We start from the raw sequence: 20,078 nt of genomic DNA, 5'->3' as shown, positions 1-20,078 counted from the left end.
ATCTTCTCAAATCACAGTGGCATGAAATTAGAACTCAATTACAATAAAAACATACAAAAACATTCAAACACTTGGAGGCTAAATAGCATGCTATTAAACAACAAATGGGTTACTAGCGAGATCAAGGAAGAAATTAAAAACTTCCTGGAAACCAATGAAAACAAACACACAACAACACAAAATCTATGGGACACAGCGAAAGCACTAGAAAGTAAACGAAAAGAAAAACCCAGACCTAGTAGGAGGAAGAAAATAGTAAAGGTCAGAGCAGAAATAAACAACATACAGACTAAAAAAACAATTCAAAAGATCAATGAAACAAAAAGCTGGCTCTTTGAAAAGATAAACAAGATCGATGAACCTTTAGCCAAACTCACCAAGAAACAAAAAAAAGAGAAACCAGATAAACAAAATCATAAAGGAAAGAGGAGAAGTAACAACCGACACCACAGAAATACAAAGGATCATTGAAACACACTATGAACAGTTACATGCCAACAAATTGAACAATCTACGAGAAATGGACAAATTTCTAGAAACATATGGCCTCCCTAAACGGAACCAGGAAGAGATAGAAAACTTGAACAGACTAATAACAATAAAGGAAATTGAAGATGTAATTAAGAAACTCCCAGCAAACAAAAGCCCAGGCCCAGATGGCTTCATGGAAGAGTTTTACCGAACATTCAAAGAAGATCTAACACCTATTCTCCTCAAACTATTCCAAAAAATCCAAGAAGACAGAACACTTCCAAACTCATTCTATGAGGCCGGCATAATCCTAATTCCAAAACCGGATAAAGTCACTACAAAGAAAGAAAACTACAGGCCAATATCCCTAATGAACACAGATGCCAAAATCCTTAACAAAATATTAGCAAATTGGAGCCAGTAATACATCAAAAAAGTTATTCATCGTGACCAAGTGGGTGTTATCCCAGGCATGCAAGGATGGTACAATATTCGCAAATCAATAAATGTGATATACCACATAAACAAAATGAAAGATAACAACCATAAATCATATGAATAGATGCCGAAAAAGCATTTGACAAAATCCAACACCCATTTTTGATAAAAACGCTCAGCAATGTGGGGACAGAGGAATCATATCTCAACATAATAAAGGCCATATATAAAAAACCTACAGCCAGCATCATACTCAATGGGCAGAAACTAAAAGCATTCCCCTTAAGAATGGGAACAAGACAGGGATGCCCACCTTCACCACTCTTATTTAACATAGTACTGGAAGTCTTAGCCACAGCAATTAGACAGGAAGAAAAAATAAAAGGGATCCAAATTGGAAAGGAGAAAGTGAAACTGTCATTATTTGCAGATGACATGATATTGTACACAGAAAACCCTAAAGACTCCATCAAAAATCTACTAGACTTAATAAGTGAATTTGGCAAAGTAGCAGGATACAAAATTAACATCAAGAAATTGACAGCATCCTAAGCAAAACAAGCCAAACAGAGAAAGACAAGTATCATATGATCTCACTTATTTGTGGAATATAATGAACATAGCAGTCTGACTAATGGGGTAGTTCAAGAGATGTGGAAGTGGGGTACAGACTTACTATCCCCAGAAGAGGGAGTGGGGGGGGGAGAGATAAACCACAGAACTTATATGCATGTATGCATGAACAATGGACAGGGACAACAAAGCTGGGAAGAGGGCGGAAAGGGAGGGGGAGGAGGGAATCAGTGAGGGGAAAAGGAGAAACATCTGTAACAAAAATAAATAAATTAAGAAAAAAAAAAGAAATTGACAGCATTCTTATACACCAATGATGAAATCACAGAAAGAAAAACTAAAAAGACAATCCCATTTACCATCACAGCAAAAAAATTAAGATACCTAGGAATAAACTTAACGAAAGAAGTAAAGGCCCTCTTTACAGAAAACTACAGGTCATTGAAAAAAGAAATAGAGGAAAATGTAAAAAAGTGTAAGCATATACCTTGTTCATGAATTGGAAGAATTAACATCATTAAGATGTCCATATTACCCAAAGCAATCTATAGATTCAATGCAATCCCCATCAAAATACTAATGACATACTTCACAGAACTAAAACAAACACTCCAAAAGTTTATATGGAACCAAAAAAGACCCCAAATAGCCACAGAAATCTTGAAAAAGAAGAACAAAGCAGGAGGGATCACATGACCAGATTTCAGGTTATACCACACAGCCACTGTCATAAAAATAAGCTTGGTACTGGCCCAGGAACAGGCAGATAGGTCAATGGAACAGAATAGAGAACCCAGAAATTGACCCAAGGTAATATGCTCAATTAATATTCTACAAAGGTGGCAAGAGCGTACAGTGGTGTCAAGACAGTCTCTTCAATAAAGGGTGTTGGGGAAACTGGACAGCTACTGCAAAAGAATGAAGCTAGAACACCAACTAGAAATATAATGCACTAAACAAACTGCTGAACAAAATTAACCCAGAGACATGGAGGTGGGGTACAGGCTGACAAGCCTCAGAGGAGGGGGATGTTTGTAGGGGAAGATATTGACCACAGAACATACATGCATGTATGCATGACCAATGAATATAGACAACAAAGCTGAGGATGGGGTCGGGGGGGAAGGGGAGGAGGGTGTCAATGAGGGGAAAATGAGAAACATCTGTAACAAAAACAAATTAATAAATAAAATTTTTTTTAAAAGAATAGAACACTGCTTTAAAATGAATTTTCAAAAAATTAATAAAATAATTGAAATACAAAGTCAAGGAAATATCTTCAAATAATGGAGTAGAGGGATGAAATAGAGATAATATAAAAAACTGAGAGAAAATATAAGAAAATTATAGAATTGATAAAGAAGTCTAATATCTGACCAGTAGGATATTCATAAAAAGAAAATTAAATATTACTGAACAAACTATACCAAGAAAATTTCTCTGAAAAAAGAATAGGTGTTTTCTTGTGAAAAAAAAAAAAAAAAAATACAGATAAAGAAAAAAAATCCTATACTATCAATAATAAGAATGGCTACCAATCTCTCAACTGCAATATTGGTGTCTTTCATGCAAGAAAATATCCTTTAAAAATTCTAAAAGATTATAATTTTTGACCCAGTTTTCTACTTCCAACCAAATTATCGATCAAGTATTTAGATATAGTTTCAAAGATGCAGGAGCTTGATATTTTACTTCCGATATGTCATTTCGTAAGCGTCTCCTTGAGGATATGCTCCAGTGAAATGAGGCAATAAATCAAGAAAGAGGAGAACATGAATTCAAAATCCAAAGGCAGACAGAGCAGGAAAGCAAGTATACAGATATGAGAAACTCCACTGCATGTCAAAGTGTGTGGCAGACAAAATCAAATTCCTGTCAAGATCACTAGGGCCCTACCACTTTAGCACACTCTAACCTCACTTCCCACCCCACTCTCTGCTTTGTTTGCTTATAGCCCTACCCTGGAGGTTACTTCGAACAGTCCTATAGATGCCATTGGTGAGCAGTGTCCCCTTGATCAGGAGCAAGCCTAGCTGGCCTGAAATGTGGGTCAGAGGTCCTGTGAGCAAGCCGCCAGTGTCAGAGGGAATTAGTGAATAAATACCCAAGGTCTTCATTCTCAGGAGGACAAATCACAGTTGTGTTCCACACACCTTTGGAGGGCAATCAGCATAACTGAGCCCCTGTCAGCAACAACAATAATAATAATCCCCTCAGTGATGCTCCCTCTTTAGGTTGTCCTCTCTTCTTCTGCTTACTACCTACTCCCAAAGTGCTTTCTGGGGATCACCTATCATGGAAAATAGGTACCCACAAATCCTTGCCTTAAGGAAAACTCATAAGAAACATGAAGCAAAAGGAATTCCTAGTATTCCATAAATAAGTGAGATCATGTGGTACTTGTCTTTCTCTGATAGGCTGATTTCATTTAGCATAATACTTTCCAGGTCCCTCCATGTCATCTCAAAGAATAAGAGCTCTTTCTTTCTTACAGCTGCATAGTATTCCATTGTGTAAATGTACCACAGCTTTTTTTTTTTTAATCCTCACCCAAGGATATTTTTCCATTTATTATCAGATAGAGTGGGAGGGAGGAGGAGAGAGCGGGGGTGGGGGGGAATATGGACATGAGAGAGACACATTGACTGGTTGCCTCCCACATAACCCGACCAGGGCTGGGGATGAACCGCAACAGAGGTACTTGCTCTTGACCGGAATCAAACTTGGGACTCACTGGTCTGCAGGCCGATACTCTAACCACTGAGCAAAACCAGCCAGGGCTTACCACAGCTTCTTGTTTAATAAAAAAAATTTTTTTTCATTGATTTTAGAGACAGAGGAAGGGAGAGAGGGAGGTAGAAACATCAATGAGAGAGAACATTGATTGGCTGCCTCCTGCACGCCCCTCACTGGGGATTGTGCCCTGACCAGGAATCAAACCAGTAACCTCTTGGTGTATGGGTCAACGCTCAACCACTAAGCCACACTGGCTGGGCATACCACAGCTTTTTTATGCACTAATCTACTGATGGGCACTAGGCTGTTTCCAGATCTTCACTATTGTAAATAGCGCTGCTATGAACATAGAGGTGCATATATTCTTTCTGATTGGTGTTTGAGGCTTCTTAGAATATATTCCGAGAAGTGGGATCACTTGAAGGCAGGAAGGGTGTGGGAGAGGGGAGGATAGGGACACTGCGGGGAAAAGAGGGTGGACATCTGTAACACTTTCAACAATAGAGCTTTTTAAAAAATTTCTAGTAGCAGGAGCAGGTAATGACTTTTAAGATTATGGATAGATACAGCCCAAGGTAGGTGGGTTTTTCTAACAGTTCAAGCTGCTCTGTGATGTCTGTGATTCACCGAAAGCTTGCTACACTCCATTGTCTCTTCAGAGTAGTGTGGGGAAATTAAACAAAAGAAGCTGATGTTCACCATGAGATCCTGTGTACTACGGAAAGCTCAGAAAGCTAATAGAGCTGAAACATGAGTAAGGAAGATATTTCAGAGGTCACAACGTTGGAGGAAGCAGTGAGAGGAAGTGAATAAAGCCTCTGAAATACCTCAAGATACAAAAAAAAAACAAAACAAAACTGATATAGAGTTTCTCCTTGGGTGTAGATAGTTGTTCAAGGCTTTTTTTATTTTCTATTAAGGAAAATGAGGACCAAATCAGTTGGGGGACTTGGAAATACACAGGTGGTTGCCATGCACGCTTCATATTCATCAGTTGCTCTCCGAGGATGACATAAGTGGGCTAGACACACTGTGTAAGGCAGTGCAGAGGTAGCCTTAGTGAGAAGAAACACCAAGTGCATAGGGACTTTATTGATTGATTGATTGATTGATTGATTGATTGATGTTAGAGACAGAGAAAGGGAGAGGAAGAGAGAGATAGAAACATCAATGAGAGAGAACATCAACCGGCTACCTCCTGCATGCCCCCTATTGGGGATCAGGCCCACAACCTGGGCATGTGCCCTGACTGGGAATTGAACCAGTGATCCCTTGGTGCATGAATCCATGCTCAACAAAGTGAGCCAAAATGGCCGGGCGCATGGGAACTTTAAAAAGGGCAAAACTTCCTTCAAATGAGGGAAAACACACAAGGCTTTCAGGTGTGAAGACATTTAGTGTAAGTTTTAAAGGACATGAATAACCAGGACATGTTGAACTCAAGAAAAAAGCATTCAAAGACAACACATCTGTGTGGATGCAATACATATCTTCAAGATCTATACAGGAAAATAAAAGTATTAACTACAAGATGAATTAGTCTAAGACCATCACTTGATGAGATATGAAATGACTGTGAACACAAATAGTTTGTATATGTGCATATTTATTAAGATGAATGTGGGGACCAAAAGGACAGTAGATTGATAAACTAAAGTGACCCACATTAAATGGAAGGTACCAAGGTACCTTTTCCTGGGGAAAATCACAGCGGTGACTCCGGAGAGGATTTCTTTGCCTTGTCTCTCTGTAGTTCGAGGAGCTCAATTTCCAAAGACAATTTATGTAACTCCAGAGCCATCTTCACATCCTCCACTCTTGGGAGACAGTGCAAGAATTTTCTGCCTGGTAGAACTTGCTCACAGCCTTCAGGGAGCGCCTGAAAGAGACATAGGTAGTGGGTGTGGTTGAGAGGCTTCTCTCCAGGTCATGACAATGCAGGACTACAGGAGCAGGTCCAAGACCAGCTCCAGGACTGATGGGTGAGCAGGAAAACCAGGAAACACCTCGTCCACCACCATAGTCTTCCCAAAGGATATAGATCTGTTCTGAGACAGCTTCCCAGAAGGCCTCTGTGGGGACAGAGGCTCCTTTGGCTAACCACCCAGAAATGGAATACAGTGTGTTATATAGTCTAGAATAGAAAACTAGGAAGTCAGTATGCCCAGCTTTCTGAGAACCTCCTGTCCTTAAGGGGCTTGGTTTGTCCTGTTCTCAATTGAAAGTATGAAAACTTGCCACCCTAATGGACCAGACTACTTCAAGAAAAAACAAGAGCATTCTTGTGAATGACTCAGAAATGAATCCTGGCCAGTCAGATCTCGCCTTTGCTGGCTGGGACAGTGCTTTGGGGTGGCACCATTTTTAGGGTTTAATAACACAGAAATTTCTTGAATTGTTCCACTTACCCACTCACACTTGGGCACCTTTGGGTACCAGGTCCTGTTCTCCAAGCAGGTGATAGTTTGGGGACCGACCACACCATAGCCAGAGTCACACTGGATGGTGACATTTTCAGATTCAACAAACTGATTCTGATCCCCAGACAGCTTTCCATGTTCAACCTCTGGTTTCGGACACAGAGCTACAACAAAAGCACAGTTACGCATTTGGAAATCTAAGGAATTAGATTTCTGGCTGGAATTATTCAAATGAGCAACATAATTGTTGTATCTTTTTCAATGTTGATAGCAGTCATATTAGCTCACATGTTCTGTGAGCATCGGCTCACACAGTCTTCAGAGCCAAGCATTTTATGTGATTACCTCATGTCAGTCTCACTCCTCTCTATGAAGTGAGCACTGTTATTATTCCCATTTGTCTAGGAGAATATGAGGTACAGAAAAGTTAAAAAACTAGTTCAACACATAACAAGATGTTAAATACCATGATCATGCATAAAAAAAAAGGCACATGACCCCAGACTCTCAGCTGTCAAAGCAACAATCCCTCATATTGTGATCCCTACAAGACACTAAGGATAATATTTTTTCTCTTGTCTGTTATCCTATTGTGTGCAATGGAGACAATGGTGGCAAATAATTCCTGGAGTTGTTGATGATGGCAAAGTGATATTAAACCTGTGTGCATGTAAAATACAGACCTGATCTTAACTCCTCCTGTCTACACAACAGGTTGCAAACTGGGAATCCCACACCACAGGCCTCCATCGTTGGCAGGGTGCCCTGCAGGGCATGGGGCTCTGCTGCAAACACCTGTCACTTCCTGGTGTTTGCAATTTACCCCTGAGAGCCTACATTCATACCAGAGCAAGTTCCATGAAAATTTTGCTACAGGCCACAGTTACACTCAGAGAAGATGTACCACCTGTAGACTATTTCCAGAAATATACAAGAAAGTCGGAGAAGGCTAAATTTTGTAACTGGAAGAAAGAAGGGGAGATTAATTTTTTCTGTATGTCTCTTGTACTTTCTTGCGTTGGGTACTTTTTTTTTTTTAATCCTCACTGAGGATACTTTTCCTTTAATATCTCCATTTATCTGGGAGGGAGGGAGGGAGAGAGAAGGAGAAAGAGAAAACATCAATATGAGAGAGACACACCGATTGGTTGTACCCCACATGACCCCGACCAGGGCTGCGGACAAACTGCAACTGAGGTACGTGACCTTGACCAGAACCAAACTCGAGACTCACTGCTTGGCAGGCTGACGCTCCCACCTCTGAGTCAAACCAGCCAGGGCTCAGTACTATTTGAATGTAGTAATTATTTAAAATAAATAAATTAAATGTTTTTGTACTCTGTCTATCTGAAAAGAAACTTTGTTCTCAATCCCTTCATGACAGTTCCACCCTCTTAGCCATGGGCTGGAGTTACCTTTACATTGAGGGGCTGGACCTGACCAGCGTGAAGAACTGCAGGTCAGTGTGGGCTTTCCAACCAGAGCATATCCTTCGTCACATTCATATTTAATCTCCTTAGTTTGGAAAATGTATGAAGTTTGTTGGTGACGTCCGTGGGCAATGAAAGGAGGAGAACTGCAACCTTGATGGTAAGACATAAAGTGAGAGAGCTTAAACTAATACAATGTAAAAGGCAACGCATCCTAGAATCTGTGTGGCTTGTAGAAGGCTTTGTCCTGTCCTGACATCTTCTCTGCCCACAGGACCACTTAGCCAAACACGAGTACCTGCACTACCCTCCTGTAAGCCTCAGGCTGAAGAACCATCATGGCACCCTACTAGACCACATGGTGGTCATTTCCATTACCTTCAAAAGTATAATCTGAATAAACAAAATTGGTAATTGGTCCAATATCCATATTGGTTGTTGATGAAGGGTTAAGAGCAATCATATCCAAAAGGCCAAGTAGAAGCCATTGATCTGACCTAGGCCCCTCCTTCTTGAAGCAAAGAAAGTAAATTTAAAATATATATCATATTAACCAATGTCACTCCAATAAATTTGCTTTGAAATACATAAACATATATGTAGTAGGAAAGGAAGAATTAGTGCCACTCTTAAAGAACTAAAGATGCAGATGTGGTCATTCCCCTCATATATTCATTTATTTCCCCATTCTGTCTACTACAAAAATTAGAATTCTGGACGATTACAGTAGACTATTGAAAAGTCAACATTTTAGCTCCTGTGTATCACATGTGATTATCTTTTTCAGAGCAAATTAATATGTCTTCAGGTACATGAGGCCACTGATTGAGCAAAGGCCTTCTTGCCCATCCTATCAGGAAAGAAGATCAGAAACATTTCACATACACATGGAAGGGTCAAGATCATAAATTGGCAGTTTTACCCCTGGGCTATAAAAACTCACCTGCTCCTCTCATAATAGAGTCTGAAGGTTTCACGAGCATCTGGAAATCCACAGAATGTCACATTGGTCCAGTGTACCAATGGCATTATGTTAATTCTACCCAATCAGCAAAAAGTAAGTAGTGTGATGATGCTCTGAGTACAGAAGGAAAGAAGGAAGAAAGGAAGCAAGTTCAGAAAAGCAGGCTCAAATAGATTTGGGCAAGTCTTGTTTCTCAGGTGAAGACATATGGACCAGAAGAAAGGAAAGAAAAGAGAATAAATAACAAGAAACAGAATTGATAATCTACTGATGATCTGCATGTGGCTTAATCTCGCTGATTCAAGAAAATGTGAATGAACAATAGAGAAAAAAATTAAAATTTGAACTAGAGGTAATGCCTCTGTATACATTTATCCACTCCAAGGACCATGATATACAAATTATTTCACCTAATATGAAACCTTCCCTTAATAATCTCTATCATTTTGATATGAATAAACTTCTAAAATAACATAATTTCATAAGCTCTTACTCTCATCGCATCTTGGTGTTTCAGGACTCCAGGTGCCATCTTTTTGGCATGAAGCTTCAGAGTGATGTCTCTCACGGCAGGAATATGAAACTGAGTCTCCGTTGATATAGACACAGCTATTGTCAGAGCCGCTTCTTTTCTGTTGAGTGATTTTTCCACTTTTCAGTTCTGGTATTGGGCAACATACCTCTGAAAATAAAAAGTGAGACTAATGGTTAGTAAAATCACCCTGAGGAGACTCCTATAGCTAATAATCTTATTTCCATCTTTGGAAGAACTCACCACAGAAGGGAGACTGGGAAAACAGACAAGGGTTCCAAGACTCTTTGAGTCCTCGCTCCCTGACCCTGATTTGCTAAATTAGTTCAACCCAGTCATTTCCCTCCAACTAAATAATTTCATTAGGCGTCTCCAAAATGAGAAGTTGGGTTAAACCTGTACAAAAATGTAAATTTTCAAAAAATTTCAAAAGCAACGACAAATAACATTTTTCTCCTTTTGGTTTCATTAGGACTGAAACCAAGTAATGGTAGTTTCAGAATTGCATATTTCTACAAATAAAAGTTTAAAAAAATTTACCAACCCATTGTCATTTAGAGGACCCCTCCCAGCCTTTCCCATGGATCCTTTAACCTTTTCTAGTAGTACTTTCTTATATGAACCTTCTTCTATAGACTAACTAATCCATCTTACCAAATATGCCACCTACATTTCCACACTCATGCCAGTGTTTTTCTTCTGTACCCTACCTAAAATGACACTCTTTTTCTCTGCTACCTATTCAAGTCCTATTTGCTGTCTGAATGCTTCTCTTAGTGACCCAGCAAATAGTCATCATTTATTTCTCAGCTCCTACAGCAGTTAGTATGAAAAGATTATATATTATATCCATCTGCTTATTTAGATCTTACTATCATCTAGACACAATGTATAACATTATCTATTTATACTATGACATTATGTACACTATACATAGTATTTGCATACTAGTATACTATAGGTACTATGTATATATAATCTATACATTTCAGATATTACCTCATCCAGTCATCACAACATTCCTAAGAGATGCACATTATTATGTTTCCCACTTTTTACACCAGAAAATAGACTCTTGGATAGCTTAAGTGTCTTATCCAAGTGAAACGGCTATTGAGAGACAGAGACAGTTTATAACAATATGTCCAAAGATAAGAAATGCCAACAAGACGGATATTGAAGAGAAAGGGAAAACTGAGAGTTAAAAGATAAAATACCATTTCCTAGAGAAATTGGAAGTATATTTTAAAGTTTGAATAAAAATGGCTTTGATAGTTGAGATATAGGCAAGTATTTTGTATTGGAGCAGCAATTTGAGCAAAGACTTGAAGGCAGCAAAAGTTGTCATTAAAGCATGAAAGAGAGGCAAGCTCGGAAACTAGAGCAAGACAGATTTGGGCATATTTTATACCAAACATGGTCCAGAGGTAAGGTGGGATTTTGTGGGAATGGAAGAGGAGGGGATAAATACTCAGGAACCTGAAAGGATCATAAGAGACTCTGTGACTTGTTGGACATAATCTACCTTCACTGCTTCATATAGAAAAAGGAGGCCTGGCCAGGCCATTGTGGCTCATTGGTTGAGCATTGACCCATCATGCACCAAGAGGTCACTGGTTTAATTCCTGGTCAAGGCACATGCCCAGGTTGTGGGTCAAATCCCCAGTAGGGGGCATGCTGGAGGCAGCCAATCGATATTCTCTCTCACCAATGTTACTATCTCTTTCTCCCTCTTCATTTCACTCTCTCTAAAAATAAAATCAATAAAGAAAAAAATTAAAAAAAGAAAAAGGAGGCCTGAAAGGTCAAGGCCAGGGAAGATAATGAGAGAGCTGGGGTTGGGTAGAGCTTTGGATGCATAATAGACATGGCCACTGCAATTTACAAGAGAGGAGAGTCACTGAGGATATATGACTTTTTTTCTACCTAACCTTAAATTTTCTTTTAAAATATCCATCATTATGATATAAAAAATTCAAAAATAAAATAGCTTATAGCGCCCCCTTGAAAAAAACTCTGAAGTCACTCTGTGACATTTTAAAATTTTATAAAGTTTGAACATCATAGTATCATCCTGGGGCTCCAGAAATTAACTGTGGCAAAGGATGACAAGTTGACATTTGGTGACTCCAGATTACCTCTGCTTTGCATGTAATTCTTGTATCATCAAAATAGGAAAATTACCCAAGATCACTTGACTAGGAAACTGTCTCCAGTGAAATAGACACAGCTACTGGTGAAATCTCTTCTCTTTTCAGTGATTTTTATCCATGCAAAATGCTCTACATTAATTGCTCTGATAGATGGTACAAGGGATATGTATGTAGATATTTTTAAAATATTCTGAGAAATTCTTTCTTATTTTAAAGAAGAAATTATATGAGTAGATAAATAAGAAATGTTACTTTTATCCTAATTCCAAAACCAGATAAAGACATTACAAAGAAAGAAAATTATAGGCCAATATTCCCTATGAACACAGATGCTAAAATCCTCAACAAAATGTTAGCAAATCAGATCCAGCAATATATTAAAAATATTATACACCATGACCAAGCGGGATTGATTCCAGGATACAAGGCTGGTACAATATTTGCAAATCAATAAATGTGATATATCATATAAACAAAATAAGGATAAAAAACATGTGATCATATCAATCAATGCTGAAAAAGCATTCAACAAAATCCAGCATCCATTTAATAAAAAGTCTCAGCAAAGTGGGAATAGAGGGATCATACCTCCACATAATAAAGGCCATATATGACAAACCTACAGCTAATATTATATTCAATGGTTCAAAACTAAAAGCATTTCCCTTGAGTTTGAGAACAAGACAGGGATGTCTGCCTTCACCACTCTTATTCAACATACTACTGGAAGTCTTAGACACAGCAACCAGACAAGAAGAAGAAATAAAGGCATCCAAAATGGAAAGGAGGAAGTAAAACTGTCATTATATGCAGATGACACAATATTGTACATAGAAAACCCTAAGATTTAATAAAGAAATTTGGCAAAGTAGAAGGACACAAAATTAACATCTAAAAATTAATGGCATTTTTATACGCCAGTAAAGAACTCTAAGAAAAACAAAATGTTTTAAAAAATCCCAATTACCATTGCAACAACAACAAAAATAAGACACCTAAGAATAAACTTAACCAAGAAGGTGAAAGACCTGTACTCGGAAAACTATAGGACATTGAAAAAAGAAAAAGAGAAAGATACAAATAAGTGGAAGCATATACTGGATTCATGGACTGGAAGAATTAACATTGCTAAAATGTCCCTACTACCCAAAGCAATCTATAGATTCAGTGTAATCTGTATTAAAATACCAACAGCATATTTCACAGATCTAGAACAGAAATTTGAAAAGTTTATGTGGAACCAAAAAGGACCACGAATAGCCCCAGCAATCTTGAAAAAGAACAAAGTTGGAGGGATCACAATACTGGTATCAAACTACCATATACTACAAAGCCATTATAATTAAACCAGCCTTGTACTGGCGTAAGAACAGGCATATAGATCAATAGAACAGAACTGAAACCCCAGAAATCTACCCATGCCATTATTGTCAATTAATATTTGACAAAGAAGGCAAGATCATACAGTGGAGTAAAGACAGTCTCTTCAATAAATGGTGTTGGGAAAATTGGACAGATATATGCAAAAAAGAAAAAAGAAAAGAACCACCAACTTACACAATACACAACAACAAACTCAAAATGAGTTAAAGACTTAAATGTAAGTGTCAAAACAATAAAAATCCTAGAAAAATACATCGGCAGTAAAATCTCAGACATCTCATGTAGCAGTATTTTTACCAATACATCTTCTAGGGCAAGAAAAACAAAGGACAAAAATAAACGCATGGGACTACATTAAACTAAAAAGCTTCTGCACAGCAAAAGAAACCATCCTCCAAATGCAAAGGGAACCCACTGTATGGGAGAACATATTTGCCAATGATACACTGGATAAGTGGTTAATTTCCAAAATATAGAGGGGTCATAAAATTTAAAAAAGGAAGACAAATGATGCAGTTATAAAATGGACAAAGGGCCTGAATAGACCTTCTCTAAAGAGGACATACAGATGGCCAATAGATTCATGAAAAAATACTCAACATCACTAATCATCAGAGAGATGCAAATTAAAACCTTAATGAGTTATCACCTCACACCTGTCAGAATGGCTACCTTCAATAAACCAACAAACAACAAATACTGGCAAGGAGGTGGAGAAAAGGGAACCCTAGCACAGTGCTGGTGGGAATGAAGACTGGTGCAGCTATGGTGGAAAATAGTATGAAGTTTCCTCAAAAAATTAAAAATGGAACTGCAGTTTGGCCCAACAATCTCACTTCTGGGAATATATCCTAAGAATCCTGAAACACAAATTAGAAAGAACATATGCACCCTTATGTTCATAGCAGCATTATTTATAATATCTAAGATCCGAAAACAGCCCAAGTGACCAATATATCAGTGGATAAAAATGCTGAGGTACATTTACACAATAGAATACTATGCAGCTGGAAAAAAAAAAAAAGAAGGACCTCTTACCCTTTGGGATAGCATGGATGGACCTGGATATTATTATGCTAAGTGAAATAATCCAGTCAGAGAAAGACAAATATCACATAATCTCACTTTTATATGTGCAATCTAATGAACAAAATAAACTGATGAACAAAATAGGTCCAGAGGCATGCATTAATGGAACAGACTGACAGATCTCAGACGGGAGAGAGGTGGTGGTATGAGAAAAGATTAACCAAAGAACATATGTGCATATATGTTATAAACTGTCTATTCAGGCCCTTTGTCCATTTTATAACATGTGCATATAGCCCATGGATGCAGACAATAATGTGGTAAAGGCCTGGGGTAGGGCTGTGTTTATATGGAAGGGTCCAAGGAAGAGGTAATGGGGGACATCTATAATATTGGCAACAATTTTAAAAATTTTACAAAAATAAAAATTTTTTAAAAAAGAAACGTTAGTTTTGTTGGCATATTTCCATTTATAAATGAAAACAATTACTCATGTCTGCATTTATAACCAGCACTAACCTAGAGAGGTCTGCAGGACCTTCTAATTTCTTTCAGGACTCATTGGTTAGGAACAATTATTCACTAATTTTCAATACAATACCTTACACTTATATAGTATCTTTAGTTTATATTGTACTTTGTACGTTCACTCTAATAAATTCACTCATTATTTGTAATAACAGAATTTTACTTTCTGTACTGCAAAAGTTTTTTACTCGATTATGGATGTAATAGAAAAAATAATTAACCCTTTAAAAGAATTAATTCTTTAAGAATTTAGGAGTCTCTTTTTAAAATAATATAACATTAATATAAAAATTAAAAGGTTTTTTTGTGGCTAGATCAGCTCCTCAAGGATTTATAATATTTTGCTGTCCAAGTAATTATAGCCTATACCAGAAGTACTAAAATTATTTGAGTGTATTTCTTAATAAAATACCTCTTTGTACTTTTCCAAAATTGTACTGAATTATTGTCAATTGATTATATCTAACTAATTTTTAATCCAAAATTCTGCCTCCTACCTTGGCTTAAACACACCCATCTTCCCTGTCACTTTTGTACTCACCACACTGGACATGTAGACTTTGCAACAGAGACAAAACCCCGAGGAGGCACAGTGGTGGGAAAATTCTCTGCAACTGGGGAGACATGGTGAAGAGTCTCGGAGATTCAGCACTGGGACTCAGTGTTCTTAGAGGCCTTCAACAAGCTGAAGTAGAGGGTCTAAGTCACTAGTAAAATGATGCCTGAATCAAGGAACCAAGTCTTGGCAACATCACAGCTTTGAGTCACTAAGGGGGAGGGGCAGAACTGAGTAGATCAGGTAATGGATGGGATTCGACCAAGGCAATTCAATAAAGCTCCAAGTCTTGGGGACAATGATATGCCTTTGACATGAGAACTCCCTGGGATTATGTGAGTATTTACATCATAACTCCAAGACTTTCTTACTGTTATGGGAAACACTTGTTGGCTTGTTGTCTACATACAGACATTGTTTGTCTTTGAGTAATCAAGAAAAACTAGGAAAACAGTATTAAGTGGCAGTTTTTTCAGAAATCAGGATGAGATGCTGAGGTGTGTTCTGTGCCATCTCCCAGTGGTGTCAGGTCTTCATTCGCTAGTGTGACTTCTCAGTAGGTGAGAAGGATACAAAAGATCTAGAGTTCAATTTTCATCCTAAGGAATTTACAGCCAAGTTGGAATAGAGAAAACATGCAAGTCGACAATTGTGAAAAGACATAAATACAGTCTAATCAACAATTATTCCCTCAATATTTAAGAGTTCTTGAATACCTATGACACCAAATGAATCAACTTTGGGATTGCACTAGTTGAAGAGTAAAGGGAAATTTTTCAGAGTGGTGTTTTGAGCGCAGATAAAGCAGCCATGGAAAATTAAATGGTAGAGGATTAAGCATTATGAATGGACAAAGATTCATGACAAGTTCAAGAGTTTCTCAATGGCACTGAATCAGTGTGAAGAACCTTGCAGCCCAGCACTATGTCTCTGACAAAAGCACTAAGTGGTAGAAGGCATATTTGTTAACCTCAAGACTTGGTTTACTATTAACTATCTGAATTAAGACTGGTCCATTAGTAACTATCCAAGTTCTTCATTCACTACTTCCTTTTGTCTCTGCAAAGGGCACATGTGAAGTTACCAACCTGGGTTTCATGTTTTCCCCTTTAGGCAAGCTGTGGATATTTGTTGCTTGAAGATACATAGATATTCATCCACAGAGTATGGTGAACACTGAAAATGACCTTCATCACCCTGCTGATCTGTAATGAGGACATTATGAGGCCTATAACAACCAAATTGCTGAGCTCTCAAAAATAAAGAGGAACGTTCTTTGGAAATAAGTGGACTCCTCTGTAATAATGATGACTGAACAATTTAATTTCAACCCTACTAGAAAAACAAAGCAAATAAACCCAACATGTTGTTGCTTCAATTTATAAAGAGGAACTAAAACAAAATCTGAATATATCACATTAAAAAGATAATTTAAAATAATTTAACAGAAGATTCTTTTCTTTAAAAAAAACTTCTGTTTATTAATCATGTTCTTAATTTTTACATAAATCATGCCATTTAATTTCTTAGAGCAAGACTCTAACATAGCTATGTATTATAGCCATATTTTACAGATAAGGAAACTAATTCAAAAAGACTGAGAATACTTTCCAAGAACTTTCTTTATCAGCTGCATGTCAGTTTCTGAACCCAAGTCTAGTATAAATTCCAAGCTCTTTTTACTATACTAAGCTAATTTCCATTTAATGGAATCAGACTACAAAGTTTTCTGTGCAGGACCCTGTACCTGTCATTTGGGAGACCTTCTGTTTCTACTATGGTGGAAAAGACCCCAGACTACCTGCTCTCCCAGGAGGCCAACTCCTTATGTAATTAGAATTAGCCCTGTGGCTTAGCCACAGAACCCAATAATTCAGGCCTCGGTGTCCACATATGATTAAAGAAGGGTTTGGGACTAGAACGAGTTCTATTATATTTTAAGTTCAGAAATTCCAAGTTTTTGCAATCATGGCAAAACATGAAAAAATAGTATTAATTATCTTAAATAAAGGGCAGGAACAAGGTAAAAAATCTTAAGGGATGAAACCCTACTTCTATGGCCCAATTCACCATGAAAAGATCACATCAGCACCTACTGAATGAACAAAATACATGAATGAATAAGAACTTGCTACTTACCTTAGCCTGCCAAGAAGCAGTCCTTGAGACAGGGATTTGAGTGCATGAAATTTACCTGAGAAGTAATTCTAGAAGATACCATTAAAAGAATAAGGATAAAAATGGAAGAGAAGGAAATGAATACAGCTTGCATTGGTGAGCAGGTTATTTCTGTGGACAACTGAGGTTAACTCTCTTAGGGAACCTCGGTTAGAGATTGTGGAGCATGTCTCACGTATGTCTTATCTGTGAGACAAGAAAGCTGGCATTTTACTCTACCAATGTCCATTATGGTCTCGTATCTCAGGGAGGCCATCCAACCACTTGACTTTTCATCATGGAGGATACAGTGATTTTTCCTTTCAACAGTAGATTTTGTCTGGGTTTAAAGTTACCATCCCTGTGGCCAGGTTTCTGCTGGCCAAGCCACCTGTGGACTTACTGGATGCCTTATTCCTTGTCATGCTATGATATTTCTGATCAAGAAAGCCACTTGACAATGAAAAAAGGAAGCCAACCTTATAAAATAGTGAAATTGTCTCCCGAATGCTCAGTCCGTGGAGAAATAATACCTTATGAATTTTGCATATTGACCAACAGGACATAGTGTATCTTAAAATATCAGCTGGTAGTAGGAGCTATCCCAAGAGGTAAGACCAGTGAGACTAAGGACAAACATCATATAAAGACAAAGATGCCAGAGGAGCCTCAGCTATTATAGCCCCCAGCTGCCTGACTCTTCCCAGCTCAGGTACTAGACGTGTGAGTAGCAGACTTTCAGATGACTCTAGTTCCCAGTCTTTGAGTCACTCTGGCTGATACTGAGAAGAATAAAGTTGTTCCCCCAGAGCCCTTCCCAGATTGCTGCTTTATAAACAAAATAACTATTATCATTTTAAGCCACTAGGTTTGGGGGTAGTTTATTTCTCCTAAATGTTTTATACGTCAAGCTCTTACATTTAGATTTAAAATCCATTTTGAGGTCATTGTTTTTTGTTATTGTTGTTGTTGGTGGTGGTGGTGGTATTTGCTTCTGCTTATTCTAATTACTTTAATTTTCACTCTTCTTTTACTGCCAGCTTAGGTCAAAACACAAGTCAGCCAAAGAGAAGAGTGGTTGAAATAATGAATTGACAATCAAAATAGTATTATGCCATGTTCAACAAAGGAAGAAAAGAATTTCAAGAAAGTAGAGAACAATGACAGTTATCTGAGGAGAACTAAGGCTTGTTGCTTGAAAGACTGAATAGAAGGTGACCAATATCTCCTTTTCATCACATCTAAAGATCACTGTTCTCAAAGATTGATGACAAGTGAATGAAGTCTCCAAAGAAAAACTTAACATTTTTGTTGAATGTGTACTCTGAAATTCAGGTCTCCTCATTGAAACTCCCCCCCCCACACACACACACACACACACATTATAGGAAATCTGGCTTACTTCCAGCTTCTACTTCTAGATGTGAGGCGTGGGCAGAAGAACAAACCAACACACTTGTATTTTAGAATCAGTCAAAATAACAACATCTTACACTTCTAAATATACTTTACAATGTCTTGCATTGGTAGGCATCATTCCCCTATCTATTAGTAAACAGTTAAATCTTTAAAAATTTAGAAATACTTTACAAAACCCATTTTCTTTCTACCACAAAGTACAATAAGCCCAAAATGATTTCTAATGAACAGACACTTGAATATATCTGTCTGCTTTACCCTTTGAAACCTGCACACCTCAAAGTTTGAAATACCAACCATTTCCCCAAGGTAATCTGAATGGTTAGTAAATCACTGACTTACAGTTATCTGAGCAAGAAGTTGAAGACTGTAATGTTGCCTTGAGTTCTTTCTCTCAGAATAAAGTATCTTTTATCTCTGATATTCTGAGCCCCTTTCTACAACAGAATTTACCATAACACCCTTGCCTTAGGAACAATCACTCAGATAAAAATCCTCTGAGTTCTAGCAGTGTAGTTGGTGGTCAGCTAGTCAGGTGAGAATAAATGGGAATAGATGAGGAGGTGCAACAGTTGATTGTCCCATCAGATGATTAATAGCAGAATAAAGCTTCAGTATATATTTAATCTCATCCTTTCCCTTAGCTAGTCCTCAAGTTTGATAGCATGCCATAATAATTTTCTCCTCTACTTACCTTTACCATGAGAGACCATTGGAAGGGTGGTTCTATTGACCTATCCAAGAAGAAACACAGTGTTTATTGCACAAAAATGCAGAGCGGGGGTATAGAAAGACTGGGTCTGAGATCTTTCGGTTCTGGAGTGTCAACCTTTCTTGCTCAAAAAATGACAGCATTAAAACTTTCTGCTCTTAACTTATCAGAATGTGCCAGAGTCAAAGGAGCTAGATAACTGAGTTTATACAATGCATAAAAAATACCCACATGAAATCCAATCTCACCAGCAGTGAACAGCAACTTTGAGGTGGGCCATAATTTCAAAGAGTAATAAAAAATAAATTCCTTAAATGTATGCCATACTTGGGCACCTCTGGGCACAGCTTTTGTTTAGTGAGTAATACACCAGGATCCAAGCCATCAACTGCAATAAATTATGGCAGTTTTCAGGCCAAAACCCTGTTTTCTGGCACAGAGATATGTTGAAAATATATTTTTGAGCATCTTATTCAGGAAAAGATATCAAAAGAGTATAGGATATTTAGGGGACAGAAATACTAATTACAAAGTATACATAGGTACTGCAGATTATTCTTGCTATTCATTCCTTTTA

General features: G+C 37.8%; 1 protein-coding gene across 1 annotated transcript; it reads right to left on the bottom strand.

The window, feature by feature from the left end:
• Positions 1-5,923: 5,923 nt before the first annotated feature.
• Positions 5,924-15,283, bottom strand: LOC118637741 (apolipoprotein R-like). Its single transcript, XM_036273296.1, has 4 exons — positions 15,199-15,283; positions 8,054-8,221; positions 6,627-6,802; positions 5,924-6,097 (listed from the first exon to the last, which is right to left on the bottom strand). Exons 1-4 carry the CDS (start codon positions 15,281-15,283, stop codon positions 5,924-5,926), a joined length of 603 nt encoding a protein of 200 aa, XP_036129189.1.
• Between the last annotated feature and the right edge of the window lie 4,795 nt (positions 15,284-20,078).

The sequence above is a fragment of the Molossus molossus genome, unplaced genomic scaffold, assembly GCF_014108415.1.
Source record: "Molossus molossus isolate mMolMol1 unplaced genomic scaffold, mMolMol1.p scaffold_m16_p_20, whole genome shotgun sequence".
Classification (NCBI taxonomy): domain Eukaryota; kingdom Metazoa; phylum Chordata; class Mammalia; order Chiroptera; family Molossidae; genus Molossus; species Molossus molossus.
Note: the sequence above shows the minus strand (reverse complement) of the source record. Positions and strands in the feature narration are given on the sequence as shown.

Bases quoted from the DNA above. Each gene is read 5' to 3' on its own strand.
- LOC118637741 (XM_036273296.1), bottom strand. From the start codon at position 15,283: ATGTCTCCCCAGTTGCAGAGAATTTTCCCACCACTGTGCCTCCTCGGG. The intron at 6,803-8,053 runs GTAACTCCAGCC...CTTTTGTTGTAG, and splicing joins TCCAGCCCCTCAATGTAAAG to CTCTGTGTCCGAAACCAGAG. The intron at 6,098-6,626 runs GTAAGTGGAACA...TGTCTCTTTCAG, and splicing joins AGGTGCCCAAGTGTGAGTGG to GCGCTCCCTGAAGGCTGTGA.